The sequence below is a fragment of the Heloderma suspectum genome, chromosome 5, assembly GCF_057233095.1.
Source record: "Heloderma suspectum isolate Gila_16-S chromosome 5, 16-S_ref, whole genome shotgun sequence".
Lineage (NCBI taxonomy): Eukaryota > Metazoa > Chordata > Lepidosauria > Squamata > Helodermatidae > Heloderma > Heloderma suspectum.
This window is the reverse complement of record NC_139462.1, coordinates 223923404-223939902: the sequence shown is the minus strand read 5'-3', so window position 1 is coordinate 223939902 and position 16499 is coordinate 223923404. Positions and strand designations below refer to the sequence as shown.

General features: G+C 44.9%; 1 protein-coding gene across 2 annotated transcripts in view; it reads left to right on the top strand.

The window, feature by feature from the left end:
• MYD88 (MYD88 innate immune signal transduction adaptor) overlaps window positions 1-15556 on the top strand; it is a 29309-nt gene extending 13753 nt beyond the window's left edge. Inside the window, exons 4-5 of one of the 2 annotated variants that reach the window (XM_084859421.1) lie at window positions 3579-3670; window positions 10919-15556. In XM_084859421.1, coding sequence (XP_084715547.1) covers window positions 3579-3670; window positions 10919-11073 — 247 coding nt within the window. In that variant the 3' untranslated portion in view covers window positions 11074-15556. Of the gene's footprint in view, window positions 1-3578; window positions 3671-5391; window positions 6713-10918 lie in introns of those variants that run through there. The other variant, XM_084859422.1, reaches the window with a different exon arrangement.
• Window positions 15557-16499: the final 943 nt, after the last annotated feature.

The following is a 16499-nucleotide window of genomic DNA, read 5'->3' as shown; positions in this document are numbered from 1 at the left end:
GGTTAAATCCCTTCAAAATGATTGGAGATTACTCAAAACCACAATAATAGAAACTCAGCTAAAATGTATACCACAGGTTAGGAAAGGTAGCACCAAGTCCAAGAGGTCGTGCATATGCTTAATGAGCAGTGTCAAGGAAGCTATGAGAGAAATGGAGGCTTTCTTCAGAAAATGTAAGTTTTGCCCAAGTGAGGACAACAAAAGGGAGCACGTGCTTGCGCAAAGGAGATGCAAGCAGACCATAAGAGATGTAAAAAAGCATTTTGAGGAGTATATCGCTAACAACATCAAGGCCAACAATAATGAATTCTTTAAAAATATCAGAAGCAGGAAACCAGCTGCATGACCATGCAACCACTGCATGACCATGGAATTAAAGGAGTACTAAAGGAGGATAAGGAGACTGTGGAGAAACTGAATACATTCTTTTCATCTGCCCGCTGTAGAAATTATAGGACGGATACCTGTGCCTGAACGGATGTTTTCAGGAAAGGAGTCTGAGGAACTGAGGAAAATTGTGGTTACAAAAGATGACGTTTTCAACCTTATTGTCAAATTGAAAGTTAATAAATCACTGGGCCCAAATGATATCCATCCTAAAATTTTTAAAGAACTCAAATACGAAATTGCTGATCTTTTAACAAAAATATCCTCTGACTCCTGATCGTTCAGGCCCAGGTGCTGACAAAGTTCTAAATACGGCCTATTTCCCTGATCCAGATTGGTTGGACCTTTTGCCTGTCTAATCGCCTGTAGTGTTGTGCGTAGCTAATTAGAGATCATAGACTCATAGAATAGTAGGGTTGGAAGGGGCCTATAAGACCACTGAGTCCAACCCCCTGCTCAATGCAGGAATCCAAGTCAAAGCATCCCTGACAGGTGGCTGTCCGGCCTCGTCTTGAATGCCTCCAGTGTGGGAGAGCCCATGACCTCCCTAGGTCATTGGTTCCATACTTGTGTTGCTCTAACAGTCAGGAACTCTTTCCTGATGTTCAGCCGGAATCTGGCTTCCTGTAACTGGAGCCCATTATTCCGTGTCCTGCATCCTGGGATGATCAAGAAGAGATCCTGGCCTTCTTCTCAGTGACAACCTGTCAAGTACTTGTAGAGCGCTATCCTATCTCCCCTCAGTCTTCTCTTCTCAAGGCTAAACATGCCCAGTTCTTTCAGTCTCTCTTCATAGGGCTTTGTTTCCAGTCCCCTGATCATCTTCGTTGCCCTCCTCTGAACCCTCTCCAGTTTGTCTGCATCCTTCTTCAAGTGTGGTGCCCAGAACTGGACACAGTACTCAAGATGAGGCCTAACCACTGTTGAGTTGAGGGGAACTAGTACTTCATGGGATTTGGAAGCTATACTCCTGTTAATGCAGCCCCAAATAGCATTTGCCTTTTTTGCAGCCACATCACATTGTTGGCTCCTATTCAGCTTGTGATCTACCACAGTTCCAAGATCCTTCTCGCATGTAGTGTTGTTGAGCCAAGTATCCCCCATCTTGTAACTGTGCATTTGGTTTCTTTTTTCTAGGTGCAGAACTTGGCATTTCTCCCTATTAAATGTAATTCTGTTGTTTTCTGCCCAGCGCTCCAGTCTATCCAGATCACTTTGAATTTTGTTTCTGTCTTCCAAAGTATTAGCTATCCCTCCCAATTTTGTGTCATCTGCAAATTTGATCAGCATTCCCTGCACCTCCTCCTCCAAGTCATTAATAAAAATGTTGAAGAGCTCTGGGCCCAGGACTGAGCCCTGCGGTACCCCACTCGTTACCTCTCCCCAGGTGGAGAAGATCCCTTTGAGAAGCACTCCTGGAGCCAACTGTGGATCCACCGGATCGTTGTTTCATCTAGCCCACTTTGAGCTAGTTTGCCAATCAGGATACCATGGGGCACTTTGTCCAAAGCTTTGCTGAAGTCGAGGTATATGATGTCCACAGCATCCCCACAATCCACAAGGGAGGTTACTTGATCAAAAAATGAGATCAGATTCGTCTGGCAGGATTTGTTCTTGACAAATCCATGTTGGCTTCGAGTAATCACTGCATTGTTTTCAAGGTGCTTCCAGATGGATTGCTTTATGATCTGCTCCAGAATTTTCCCTGGGATTGATGTCAGACTGACTGGTCTGTAGTTCCCAGGTTCCTCCTTTTTGCCCTTATTGAAGATAGGGACAACATTAGCCCTTCTCCAGTCATCTGGCACTTCACCCGTCCTCCATGATTGCTCAAAGATAATAGACAGTGGTTCTGAGAGTTCTTCTGCCAGTTCCTTTATTACTCTAGGGTGCAGTTCATCTGGCCCTGGATATTTGACCATATGCCTGTCGATCTCAAGCTGCAATCCTGCCCCTTCAGCCTTTATTTTGCCTTTGCCAGGGGGGTCATAGACCCTCTTTTGGGAGAAGACTGAGCCAGAGTAGGAACTGGGCACTTCTGCCTTTTCTTTATAATCTGTTATCATTTTGCCATCCTTATTTAATAGCTGAACCACCATTTCTTTCCTCTGTCTTTTACTACGCATGCATCTGAAGAGAGCCTTTTTGTTGCTTTTAACATCCCTCGCTAACCTCATCTCGTTCTCAGCTTTAGCCTTCCTGACGCCATCCCTGCAATTCTGTGCTACCTGCCTGTACTCTTCCTTTGTTGCTTGTCCTTTCTTCCACTTCCTATATGCGTGCTTTTTCATTTTCAGGTCATCTCTGAGCTTTTTGTGAAGCCACATTGGCTTCTTCTGTTGTTTTCCACCTATTTTTCTTTTGGAATTGTTTGTAATTGTGCCTTTAGAATTTCCTTTTTTAAAAACTCCCACCCATCTTGGACTCCTTTTCTCATTAGAGTCATTTGCCACGGGACCTTACTTATCATTGTTCTGAGTTTATTAAAATCAGCTTTCCTAAAATCCAGGGTACGCTTTTGGCTACAGTCAGCTTTTGCTTCTTTTAGAACCAAGAACTCAAGTATAACATGGTCGCTTTCCCCCACAGTTCTTGTAACTGCTACTTTATCCACTAAGTCATCTCTGTTGGTTAGGAGCAAGTCAAGGATAGCCGATCCTCTAGTTTCTTCCTCTTTTTTCTGTAGGAGGAAGTTACCCACAACACAAGTCAGGAATTTCTTGGAGGGGCCATGTTCTGCAGAATTTGTCTCCCAACAAATATCGGGGAAATTGAAGTCGCCCATTGCTACTACATCATGCTTCCTTGAAACCTTGGCTATTTGCTTTTCAAAAGTTTCATCCTCATCTTCTCCTTGATTGGGTGGCCGGTAGTAGACTCTGACCACCAGGTTCCTTTTATTCTCTGCTCCATTTATTTTAACCCAGATGCTCTCGATGGGGCTACCAAGCTCATCCTCCTGTATTTCTGTGCAGAGACATGTATTAGCTCTTGGCTGTTGGGGCTGAGGAAGCCTGTAACCTAAAGTGCTGTTGTTCTGGCTGATTCTCATAATAAAGGCTGTGTATTAAGAGATCAACTTCTTTGTTTGACTGCAGACATGCTGGGTTTGGCACTTGACAATGCCCTTCCTTCCCTTCCCCCACTTGAACAAGCCTTGTATTTTTTCCCCTTTCTGTATTGAACTGCAGGTGCCGAAAAGTGGTGGCGGTCATCTCGGACAACTACCTAGATAGCGAAGACTGTGATTTCCAGACCAAGTTCGCCCTCGCCCTCTCTCCAGGTAAGGTTTGAAAACACTACCTGTCTGGGTTGGGTCACAGAGGCCATTGCAGCGGCCAATTATGACTGCATACTCCAGGGAAACGTGAGTTGATGGCAGAGGTTAACCCTTGCCCAGCCTACTTAGAACATAGATACTTAGCGGTAATGGCTAGTTATACCGTGTGGGGATTCACTTCCTCCTCCCCTGCTTTTCTTTAATTAATTGCAAGGATTTTTACCTGGCACTGTAGCCTTCTTCAACCTTGTACCCTCCAGATGTGTTGGACTATAACTCTCTAGAAAACAGAAGGAGATGAGCATCCAAAGTAGATCACAAAGAAGAGAAACAGGTTCTCAGGATGCAAGATAGAATTTATTATAAGAAGTTCAATGCGTTTCGGCCTTTTTTTCTTATTTTAGGCCTTCTTCAGGGGGGTGTAACATAAATAATAATAAAATTTACAAATAGGACAACACATAGTTAAAACATTACTGCAATACAAATTGCCACAGTGGCTAATACATGCACAATATATGCAGTAATATTTTAACTATGTCTTGTCATATTTGTATATGTTACAGCCCCCTGAAGAAGGCCTAAGATAAGAAATAAGGCTGAAACGCATTGAACTTCTTATAATAAATTCTATCTTGCATCTTGAGAACCTGTCTCTCTTCTTTGTGATGATCTGTAACTCCCACCAATGCCCAGCCAGCATGGACTGGTGCCCTCCAGATGTGGCCAGCAGCCATACTGGCTGGGGAATACTGGGAGTTTGCAGAAGGCTGGCGGACTACAGTCAAAATTCTCAGGACGACTTTCGCAGTCTTGCTTCCAGGAAAAAGAGTAAAATGCACAAAAACTAAAAGCGGAACGACTCCTGTCTTCCATCCCCTTCCTCGATCTGCTGTAAGTCATCCGGGCTCCAGGCGTGGGGAGGGAACGGTCAGCGGCTACCTTATCTCCTGCCCCTTAGGAGATTTAAAACAAGGGCATTGAACCTCTTTCAGCCTGAGAGCCAAATTCAGTTTGAGAGATGCTCTCGGGGGCTGCATTCCAGTTGTGGGCCTTGGCCAAAGGCAAAAGGGGTGGAGCTTAAGGCAAAGGGGGTGTAGCCAAAACGCCAGGATATTTTAGCTTAAAGTTCTTCCTGCCAGTAACGAAGCTTTGGGAGAGGCATTTCAACCTTTTAGAATGCGGGAAAAGACATCACAAAAGCTGGGAAACCACCAAGTGATCGGAGGGAGGGGGCAATGGAAGGGGGCATGGCCATCTGGGAACCCAGGCAGGCTGGATTTGGCCTGCGGGCCTAAGGTTCAACACCCCTGATTTAACGGTATATGAGTATTCTCCGACTTTGAATTTGGCAACTTTATCCATTTTCAACATTGATTTTAACAAGCCCACCCTGATCAGAACTCAGAAAGGAAAATGGAACCGCTGTTTCATGTCTCTCTGCAAAGGGATCAAGGAGAAATGGCTCACGGCCAGGGGTGGTGCGAGGTACCTAAAAGATCTGGGGCTTGTGCCCACAGGACAAAAAATTGCACAAATTTGCATGGGCTGATTTACATATGCAAATAAATGTGAATCCTTAGAAATAATGACTATAGTTTAAATTATATAAAAGTTTATAATTAGCCTCTTGCTTCCTTTCGGGACAGAACTATGCAGTGTCCCAAATTGTGCTTGCTTAAAACTTACCCTCCGTGCACCCACATTTTTCCTTGGTCTTTCAGGCCCAAATCTGGATGGGGAGGATGGAGTGCCTGGGACCAGCAAAGAGCTGAACAGCACCTTAAGCATTTTCCGATTAATTGCAAACTGAACATGGCACGGTGGCAAGGGAGAGTGTGGGAATATATTCTAGACCATAGGCTGCAATATATTCCCTTTGGCTGCAAATTTACAGAATTACTAGGAATTAACGACTGAACAACAACAAACTATCCCCCATTAAACATAGTGGGATTCGCTTCTGAGTAAATCCTCACTTGCTCCCCCCACCAACCTCCCCATCACCAGTAAGCACAACAGCACCGGACAGAGACCTCAAGACTGGAGGATGCTGCTTTGCTGCTCTTGGTTCCTAGAGCAAGTGAGGAGGCAGAGACGTGGCTCTTCATTTTATTTCAAATACTTTATTCTGGTAGTTTCTGGGATTCTAGAACACTTTTTTTTTTCCTTACAGTTCTTGGGATCTAACTTCTTGAAATCCTAAAATCTACACCAAATGTTGCAATATTAAGTTTCTAGCAACCTCATCATCATAACAATAGTTAAAGTACCAAAACGCATAGTTGGATACCTTTATTAGGACCAGCCAAAACTCCTAATAAAGGTATTGCCCAACTGTGGATTTTTTTTTATTTCTCATGGACCAACATGGCTATCTTTGGTTTGGGTTGTTTTTTAAATGACCAAAGTTATCAATCCCTAGGTTTCTCTCTAGATCCAGGTAGTGGAACTCTTTTCAGGGTGGATAAGGCAGGTTGCAGCTCTGAGCACATTCACCAAGGAATAAGAGACTCCAATCCTACATACCCATAGCTGGGACTAAATCTCATTGAACTCGGTATGACTTTGTTGTTGTTGTTCAGTCGTTCAGTCGTGTCCGACTCTTCATGACCCCGTGGACCATAGCACGCCAGGCCTTCCTGTCCTGCGCTCTCTCCCGGAGCCAGTGTAGTGTAGTGGTGAGAGTGACGGACTGGGAGCCGGGAGATCCGGGTTCTAGTCCCCACTTGGCCATGGAAGCTCACTGGGTGACTTTGGGCCAGTCACAGACTCTCAGCCCAACCTACCTCACAGGGTTGTTGTTGTGAGGATACAATGGTGAGGAGGAGGATAATGTAAGCCGCCTTGAGTTCCTTGCGAGAGGGAGAAAGGCGGGGTATAAATGCAATAAATAAATAAATAAATAAATAAGTTCATATTCATTGCATCCGTGACGCTATCTAGCCATCTCATCCTCTGCCGTCCCCTTCTCCTTTTGCCTTCAGTCTTTCCCAGCATCAGGGTCTTTTCCAGGGAGTTTTCTCTTCGCATTAGGTGGCCAAAATATTGGAGCTTCAGCTTCAGTATCTGTCCTTCCAATGAGCAGTCAGGGTTGATTTCCTTTAGGATGGACTGATCTGACCTCCTTGCAGTCCAGGGGACTCGTAAGAGTCTTCTCCAGCACCACAGTTCGAAAGCATCAATTCTTCGGCGCTCAGCCTTCCTTATAGTCCAGCTCTCACAGCCATACATTACTACTGGGAAAACCATAGCTTTGATTAGACGGACCTTTGTCGGCAAGGGGATGTCTCTGCTTCTTACTATGCTGTCTAGGTTTGCCATAGCTTTCCTCCCAAGGAGCAAGCATCTTTTAATTTCATGGCTACAGTCACCGTCTGCGGTGATCTTGGAGCCCAAGAAAGTAAAATCTGTCACTGCTTCCATTTCTTCCCCTTCTGTATGCCAGGAAGTGATAGGGCCAGATGCCATGATCTTCGTTTTTTTAATGTTGAGTTTCAAACCAGCTTTTGCACTCTCCTCTTTCACCCTCTACAAGAGGCTCTTTAGATCCTCTTCGCTTTCTGCCATTAGGGTGGTATCGTCTGCATATCGGAGGTTGTTGATAATTCTCCCAGCAATCTTAATTCCGACCTCTGATTCATCCAACCTGGCTTTTCTCATGATATACTCTGCATATAAGTTAAATAAGCAGGGTGACAATATGCAGCCTTATCGTACTCCTTTCCCAATTTTGAACCAATCGGTTGCTCCATGTCTGGTTCTTACTGTTGCTTCTTGACCCTCGTACAGGTTTCTCAGGAGACAGGTAAGGTGGTCTGGTACTCCCATCACTTTAAGAATTTGCCACAGTTTGTTGTGATCCACACAATCAAAGGCTTTAGCGTAGTCAATGAAGCAGAAATAGACGTTTTTCTGGAATTCTCTTGCTTTCTCCATGATCCAGCGAATGTTGGCGATTTGATCTCTAGTTCCTCTGCCTCTTCGAAACCCAGCTTGTACTTCCGGTAGTTCTCAGTTCGCATACTGCTGAAGCCTAGCTTGTAGGATTTTGAGCATCACCTTGCTGGCATGTGAAATGAGCGCAATTGTGCGGTAGTTTGAACACTCTTTGACGTTGCCCTTCTTTGGAATTGGAATGTAAACTGACCTTTTCCAGTCTTGTGGCCACTGTTGAGTGTTCCAGATTTGTTGGCATATTGAATGCAGCACTTTAACAGCATCATCTTTTAGGATTTTAAATAGCTCAGCTGGAATACTGTCATCTCCGCTAGCTTTGTTGTTACTAATGCTTCCTAAGGCCCACTTGACTTCACTCTCGAGGATGTCCGGCTCAAGTTCAGTGACCGCACTATCATGGCTCTCAGGGACATTCAGATCTTTCCTGTATAGTTCTTCTGTGTATTCTTGCCACCTCTTCTTAATCTCATCTGCTTCTGTTAGGTCCCTGCCTTCTTTGTCCTTTATCATGCCTGTCTTTGCACAAAACGTTCCCTTGAGATCTCCAATTTTCTTGACGAGATCTCTAGTCTTTCCCATTCTGTTGTTTTCCTCGATTTCTTTGCATTGTTCATTTAAGAAGGCCTTCTTGTCTCTCCTTGCTATTCTCTGGAACTCTGCATTCAGTTGGGTATATCTTCCCCTTTCTCCCTTGCTTTTCGCTTCCCTTCTTTCGTGAGCTACTTGTAAAGCCTCATCAGACAGCCACGTTGCTTCCTTGCATTTCTTTTTCTTTGGGATGGATTGAGTTGCTGCCTCCTGAACAATGTTACGGACCTCCATCCATAGTTCCTCAGGCACTCTGTCTATCAGGTCTAATCCCTGAAATCTATTCCTCACCTCCACTGTATAGTCATAAGGGATATGATTTAGGTCATACCTGAACGGTTTAGTGGTTTTCCCGACGTTCTTCAATTTCAGCCGAAATTTTGGAAGAAGCAGCTCATGATCTGAGCCACAGTCAGCTCCAGGTCTTGTTTTTACTGACTGTATGGAGCTTCTCCATCTTTGGCTGCAAAGGACATAATCAATCTGATTTCGATATTGACCATCTGGTGATGTCCATGTGTAGAGTCGCCTCTTGTGCTGTTGGAAAAGAGTGTTTGCTATGATCAGCATGTTCTCTTGGCAAAACTCTATTAGCTTTTGTCCTGCTTCATTTTGTACACCAAGGCCATGCCTGCCTGTTATCCCGGTGATTTCTTGACTTCCTACTTTAGCATTCCAATCCCCTATGATGAAGAGGACATCTTTTTTTGGTGTTAGTTCTAGAAGGTGTTGTAGGTCTTCATAGAACCGATCAACCTCAGCTTCTTCGGCATCAGCGGTTGGGGCATAGACTTGAATTACTGTGATGTTGAATGGTTTGCCTTGGATTTGTACTGAGATCATTCTATCATTTTTAAGATTGTACCCCAGTACTGCTTTTCCCACCCTTTTGTTGACTATGAGTGCTACTCCATTTCTCCTAAGGGATTCTTGCCCACAAGAGTAGATATGATGGTCACCTGAATTAAATTCGCCCGTGCCTGTCCATTTTAGTTCGCTGATTCCCAAGATGTCGATGTTCAATCTTCAAATCTCATGTTTGACCACCTTACTTCTGAATAAAAATGTTTAGGATTGCACATTAAGCTTGATGTAATTCTGAACATAATTTCCCATCCATAGTTCTCTGTGTGTGTGTGTGTGTGTCCCCCCGCAGTTGTTTCCCTACGCCACAGAATTTCCTGTACCATCTCAGCTGCCTTTTCCCACCCCACAGGTCTCTATAGTCATGTCCAGGGCTGGCCCTGAGACATTTTGCTGCCTGAAGCAGAGCAGCAAAGGGCGCCTTCCCTCCCTGCACTCCAGACAAGGTGCATAGTCGTTCTCAAAGTCAGTCAAGTGGTTTTGGTCCCTGAGGCAGAAAATCCTACAAGCACCTCTCCTCTTCCCTGGCAGTGAAAATACAATAGTAATTAATACATTGGATAATAATTGGCTGCTTTTTCATGATGTCCCAGATCAGCTGTCTGAGGCAGCTGCCTCAAGCTCTAAAATGTGTGTGTGTGTGTGTGTGTGTCTTTAAAGGATTCTGTCCCCTAAGGACACCCCTATTTATAAAAAGGGATGTATGGACAGGGGAGAGGAGGGCATTTAATTTCGGCGGGGGGGGGGAGAAACTCGGGCAGAAAAATTCAAGGGAGTCAGCGGAAGGGGAAGTACATGTGAGCAAAAAGCCAGCTAGTCTAAGGGGGACCAGATGCAACAGAAATAATCAGGGCTCCTATATTGTTATTTCAGAAAGTGCCATTTTTCTCCAGTTACATGAAAAGCAACATCTTTCAAAAGAACTTTCTGTACAGTAGACTCCTGTCCATGAAAGCTCATTATGCCACAGTAAATTTCTGAGTCTGTAAGGTGCCAGCAGGCACTGTGGCTTTTGAAACAGCAAGAATCCCCTATCTTCCTCGCACATCTGTTCACTGTTCTCTAGCCTAGTGCAACACCCTGATGCCAAGGAGGGCCATACACCCACCAGAATCTGGCCACATGGATCATGCAAAAAACAGGGGCACTCCAGAAAGATGACTGCAGAGCCAAGGAGCACCAGACACACTCCAGAAAGCCAGGGGAGCTGTACACTTCTACATTGCCTGGCCCCAAATTCAGACATTGCTGCTCATTCAGACCCGTTTTGCAAGCACACCCACATCTGTTTTCCCCTAAGGTAAGGGGTCTGGGCCATCCTGGAGGAAGCAGCAGATGTGAAAGGCCCCTGGCGCGCCATTTGATATGTGAGCAGCCAGCACACCTGCTCTCCCTCCTGTCGGGGCCTTGCTGCCTACAATGGCCCAGGGCACAAGTGCAGTTGCCCAGGACCAATTGGCTGGGTAGGACTCTGCAGAGTCAGGGACACTCCAAGAAAGCCAGGTGACAGTGGTGCTGTTAGGCAATTTGGACTCTGGGCAATGAAAATAATGAGCAGACAGTGGAATCAAAGGTGGCCGCCTCCCCTCCAGTTTAGAAGGCTGATACCTTCATGCTACATTCCCTATTAGTCTGCTAAGGGAGGGAGTTCGACGTTCTCCTAGACATTGCAAGGCAACTGAGTTCAGAGGGAAGAAGCAGGCTTGGATTATATGGTGGCAATCTCTAGAGATCCGAGGCGCAGCTCTAAAGATCCGGGGCCCATGCTCAGGTAACATTGCCCATCCTCACAGTACGTACCTTGCTCTATCGCCCTCTTATGTCCGCTTTCTCTTCCAGGAGCTCGTCTCAAGCGTCTCATTCCGGTTAAGTGCAAAAGTATGAAGAAAGAGTTTCCGAGCATCTTGAGGTTCATTACACTTTGCGACTACACTAACCCCTCCACCAAGAAATGGTTCTGGGAGCGATTGGCCAAAGCCCTCTTGACCCCATGATGCACAGCCAGAAGGCCTGGGCACCTTGTGACGTGACATGACTGTGTTTCCAGGGAGGAGGGTGTGTAAACCTTTCCTCGCCTTCACCATGGAAGCAAGCGACTCACATTAAATCCAACCTTGCCCAGTCTCCTGGCTCCAAACTTCCTGCCTCAAAACTTGGCAAGATTTTAAAAGGGAGGGCTAGAAGGTAGAAACAGCTACAGTTGTTCATGGGATACTTGTCTGGTTCCCGTTCCCCTGTTTCAGCTGGCTTTGTTCTGGTGAAAAAGGGTAACCAAGAAAAACTTGACATCGTGGGAGAGTGTTTTTTTTTAACAGCGGTGGCATGCAAAATTCTGGTTCCCTCCTCTGGTTCCTGCAAGGAATTGAATGCCCTCTGTTTCTTAAGACTCAGGTCTGTAAGAGTACTCTTTTTTACTGGCACAAACCAACAATTGGACTACCTCCAGTATCCCGTTTCTGACAAGGCTGAATTCCAGATGCCTTAAAGCGGGGATAGGTTATTTGTCTACCTGGGATTTTTATGGATTGCCAACATGTAGCTGCAATATAAAGGAGGGTCCCCCCCGCCCCCCGGCATGTATGGAATCTAAATCAGTCCATTCAGTTACCCTCCCAATCGACGCAATACAAGAGTCTGTGAGTCCCTCCGCTTAAGATCATATTGGCCAGCAGAGGTGTTCTAGGCCTGGGTGCTCGGCCCTAGATCTATTTCCCAGGGCTCCGGACCTCTTCTACAGAGCCCTGGATGTCCATTGGTACCAATGGAAATCACGTTTCTCAGCTTAATTGCCATGCAGGGGGCAATTTTCAAGGGCGATTGTAGCTGCAAGGGCAATTACGTGCTGCTACCCTCCCCCATCTTCCCCTGCATAACATTTGAGCGTAGACAAAAACATTTTCCATTGGTTTGGGATGAACTGGGTCCGAGTGCAAATTAATGTAATAATTTATTTTATTTGAGATGATTCACCTCCTGTGAAATTTAAATAATTCCTAGTAATTATTTCTAAAATTGTATACAAAGTAGCATATGCAGATTTGTGCCATAGGGGCCTAGGCCCCAAATCCTTTAAGTTCATAGCAACACCCTGATGGATAGTGCCTGGGGAAAATGAGTAGAAACAGAAGCCTGAGTTTTCATCCAAGTGTTTTGCTTACTGAGGACAGCCCTACCAAGCATGGCTAAAAGCATGCTGAGATTCTCCTCCTTGGGTTTATGTCCAATTCACCTGCCTCAAGACTGTCGACAGGAGAGTGAACCCCTGCAAGGCAAACAAGATATGTTTGCTACACAGGGGGCCATTTGCATTCTTGGTATAGCAGGTCTTAATCTGAGAAACCTCTTCCTTAGAGGAGGCCCATGATAAACAGCACAGAGCCACTCACAGTCCCTTTTTTCTATGACTTTAAAAAAGATTTACTAAATGTTTTGCAATCCCCATAAAAAGGCAAAGAGACCAGCAGTCATCTGATAGAACCCAGTGTTCCCACTGGCCCTGTCCTGTCTGTCCCCCATCAGCCTGTGGAAACCAGACCACTCTGTCCCACAGCTGAAAAGCAGTACTCTCCAGAATTTTTTTGGGCAGGGTGCAGGGAAGTCACTATTGCTCTTCTGTACACATGGAGGAGTTGGAGGTAGGGATGTGCGAATGAGCAAAACCCCAGCTCTCTGGTCTTTTCCGAATTCCAGCTTGAAGATCATTCCAACTTGAGTCCGTATCAGGTTGCAAGCTTTGTCTTTTTCTTTTTGCATGAAAATCCAAGTGTATTTTTGGACATATTTTTCCAAATGTGCGCATCCTTGAAATGTACATTCTTCTCCCATTGATTAAAGTGTATTTGTGCACATTTTTCAAAAGTACACATTTTTCCGTGCACATTTTTCAAATGTACACATGCTGTTGAATGCAGAGTTTTTTGGTCCGCGAATCACATTGCAAGCTGAGAAATGTACGGACTTCAACTGCAGGTTGTGTCCAAGTCCCATGTTTGGTCCAGAAGGTGTGAACTGGGTAAATCCTGATCAAACACGAACTGAAACGAAGTTCTGATACGACCCTAGGTGGAGGCACTGCGAAAGCAACTCCTCAGGCCACACAGCAAAGGCTGGACCAGGAGATCTTCAGATCTTCTATATCTCCTGGTCCACCAGCAGTAGCCTGTGTGAACCGAAGGCTTATGTAGTCCAGCATTCTGTTTGCACAGTGGCACCCCAGATGCTCATGGGAAAGCAGGATATGAGTGCAACAGCACCCTCCTGCTCAAGTTCCTAGCAAGTGGCATACAGAGGCACAGTTTCTGCCTCTGATACTGGAGGTAATATGTAGCCATCGCATCTAGTAGCAATTGAGAGCCTTATCCTCTATGAACTTGGCTAATCCCCTTGTTTGTTTGATAAACTGTCTTTTTGTGATTTAGAACATGCCTTACAGGGTGTGCCTTGCAGTACTATCACATGCTTGTTTACTCAAGTAAGCCCTGTTATGTTCAGTGGGGCTCACTTCCTAGTAAGGATGGGAGCCTTAAGATGTCGAAGCTCATGTTGCAGGAGTGGCTAGGTTAATGTCTGTTTGGAGGAGATAAACGTTAGATCTTATTCCACCCAGAGCAAGGGTGGACAACATGGTGCTCTCCAGATGTTTTGGACTACAACTACTGTCAGCCCCAGCCAGCATGACCAATGGTCAAGGACTACAGGAGTTATACTCCCATGGAGCTCAGTGGAACTTATTCCCAGGTGTAATTACTGCAATCTGACAGTACAATCTGTGCATGTATTCTCAGAAGTAAGACCCACTGAGTCCAAAGGGGCTTACTCCCAGTAAAAGTGTATGGGATTGCTGCCTGAATTTTGCTTACTTGTTTAAGGACGTAGGTCAAGATGGAAAGTGAATTGAAAGTGAGAAAAAGAGCCCCTGAATAATTAGGGCATTTTTCCTTACTCCCATTTTAGAGCTGAAGTTTTTTAAAAAGAGTTTTTCAAATACTTCTTTAAAAGATTGACATCAAAGTTCAATATTTACATTTCTGAATAAATTTCTGTTCGAATCCAGCAGTTTGTACTTCTTTGCCTATTTGAGGCATGTGTCCTGATTGGTTAAAACAATAAATAGAGCTAGAACAAAGTTTACTAACTGCTGTTGCATGTCCACTGTCAAGTGTTCTTTTCATCTGCTGGATCAAATAAAACTTGGTTGTTTTAGTGGGTATGTACATCCTGGACTGAGATGAAAATTTAATATAAACTGTAATTATGAATTGCGCTGTGCATTTTTCAATCTTTGGTGTTTCTATTGTTTTATGAATGTTTTACAATCTGCTGTTTTTAGATTATTGTACAGCACTTGGAGTACGATGCAGTAAGAAAAGGTTTTATAAGTACATTGAAATAATAAAGTGTTGACTACTGATGCGTGTCAGCTGTTGAATACTGTCACTGTTAAAATATCAGTTGCTGTTGAATGTTAACTGCTATTGAAAAGTGCTTGGGTTCAAAAAACATTGATGCTGAATAATAAATATTTGCCAAATATTGAAATAACCCAAAGGATTGTTGTAGAGTATTTGCACTGAAAATTTGCTAAGTGGGGTTTAAGGTGCAATCCTACACATCATTAGACAGAAAAAAAGTCCTACAACTCCCAGAGATTTTAGGATGTTTTTCTGTCGAAACATTCTTAGGATTGCACCTTTAGAGTTTAAAGCTGCATCTTAGAACCTACACAGGAGTGGAACTGGCTAGGCAGTTTGTGAGGTGGGGAAATGTGGAAAAGCATAAAGAAGGAACGGTGATCAGCCATTTTAACACTGGCCCCTTCATTCTTTCCTTACCACTGTTTGGGTATTGTCAGTATACAGATTATACCTCATCCCGAATCCTCAGGTTACTTCATTTATATCCTGTTTTTCTTGATGATGGAACTCAAGATGGTCACATGGGGGACCTAGGTGGCCTCCCATTTCAGCAGTGCCCAGACGTCAGCATCTGCATTGTGTGCCTTCAGTCCGTGCCCTATTACCCTGAGTATGCAAAGGGCCATTGCATTATTCATGATCCCAGGGTAACCAACCCACCATTACACTCAAGTAACTGAAGTGGGAGCACAGGGGACACTGGGGAGTGGTTTGCATCAGGCCCATAGACTGCAATATTTTTAAAGTATTTATTTAATTTCTATACCGCCCAAGAGCCGAAGCTCTCTGGGCAGGTCACAACAATTAAAACCTCAAAATGCAGCATAAAACAATAGGAAATATGAAAGCTTAAAACCACAATATAACAGTACAACCAGAATAAAACCTAGCAGCAATGCAGAGAATTAAAATACAGATTTAAAACACCAAAGCGAAAAGACTAGGAAGCTAAAATGCTAAAATACTGGGAGAATAAAAAGGTCTTCACCTGGTGCCAGAAGGACTACAATGTAGGTGCCAGGAGAACCTCTCTAGGAAGCTCATTCCACAGCAGAAAAGGCCCTCCTCCTGGTAGCCACCAACCTCACTTCCTTTGGCGGGGGCTCCCCGAAAAGGACCCCCGAGGATGATCTTAGGGTGTGGGCAGGCACATATGGGAGGAGGCAATCCTTCAGATAACCTGGCCCCAGGTCATTTAGGGCTTTGAATGTTAATACCAGCATTTTGAATCCGGCCCGGAAATCCAACAGCAGCCAGTGCAGCTGGAAAAGTACTAGCATAATGTGTCCCTGTTAACAGTCTTACTGCCCTGATTTGGACCAGCTGATGTTTCTGGACCGTTTTCAAAGGCAGCCTCACATGTAACGCGCTGCAGTAATCCAGAGATGAGGTTATCAGAGCATGGATAACTGTAGCTAGGCTATCTCTGTCCAAATAAGGGCATAGTTGGTATATCAACCTAAGCTGATAAAAAAAGTGCTCCGTGCCACTGAGTTCACCTGTGCCTCAAGTGAAAGTTCTGGATCCAAGAGCACCCCCAAACTACAAACCTGATCTTTTAGGGGGACTGGAACCCCCTCCAGAACAGGTTGAACATCACCTAGCCAGGCAGATGAACCACCCACTAACAGTACCCCCAGTACAGTAATGTCTGTATTGAGTTTCAGTTTATTGGCCCCCAACCAGTCCATTACTGTGCCCAGGCACTGATTCAGAACAGCCGCTGCCTCACCTGGGTTTGATGAGAAAGAGAGGAAGAGCTGGGTGTCATCCTTATACTGATGTAGTAACGTAGTAATGACACAGCAAACCAACAACCAACCTCAGAGATGTGCCCCAAGACTCTTGCAGAAGACTTGGAGGTGCTCCACTCAAATTATGCTTGACATAGCAAAATGCTTTGGGCCAGCCTTCGCTTGCATCTCCCCTAACAACTGTGCACATGCCCCCGGGGAGGCCCTTCTCAAATTCTGAGGATGGTGGCTTTACATCTGGGACACCACACT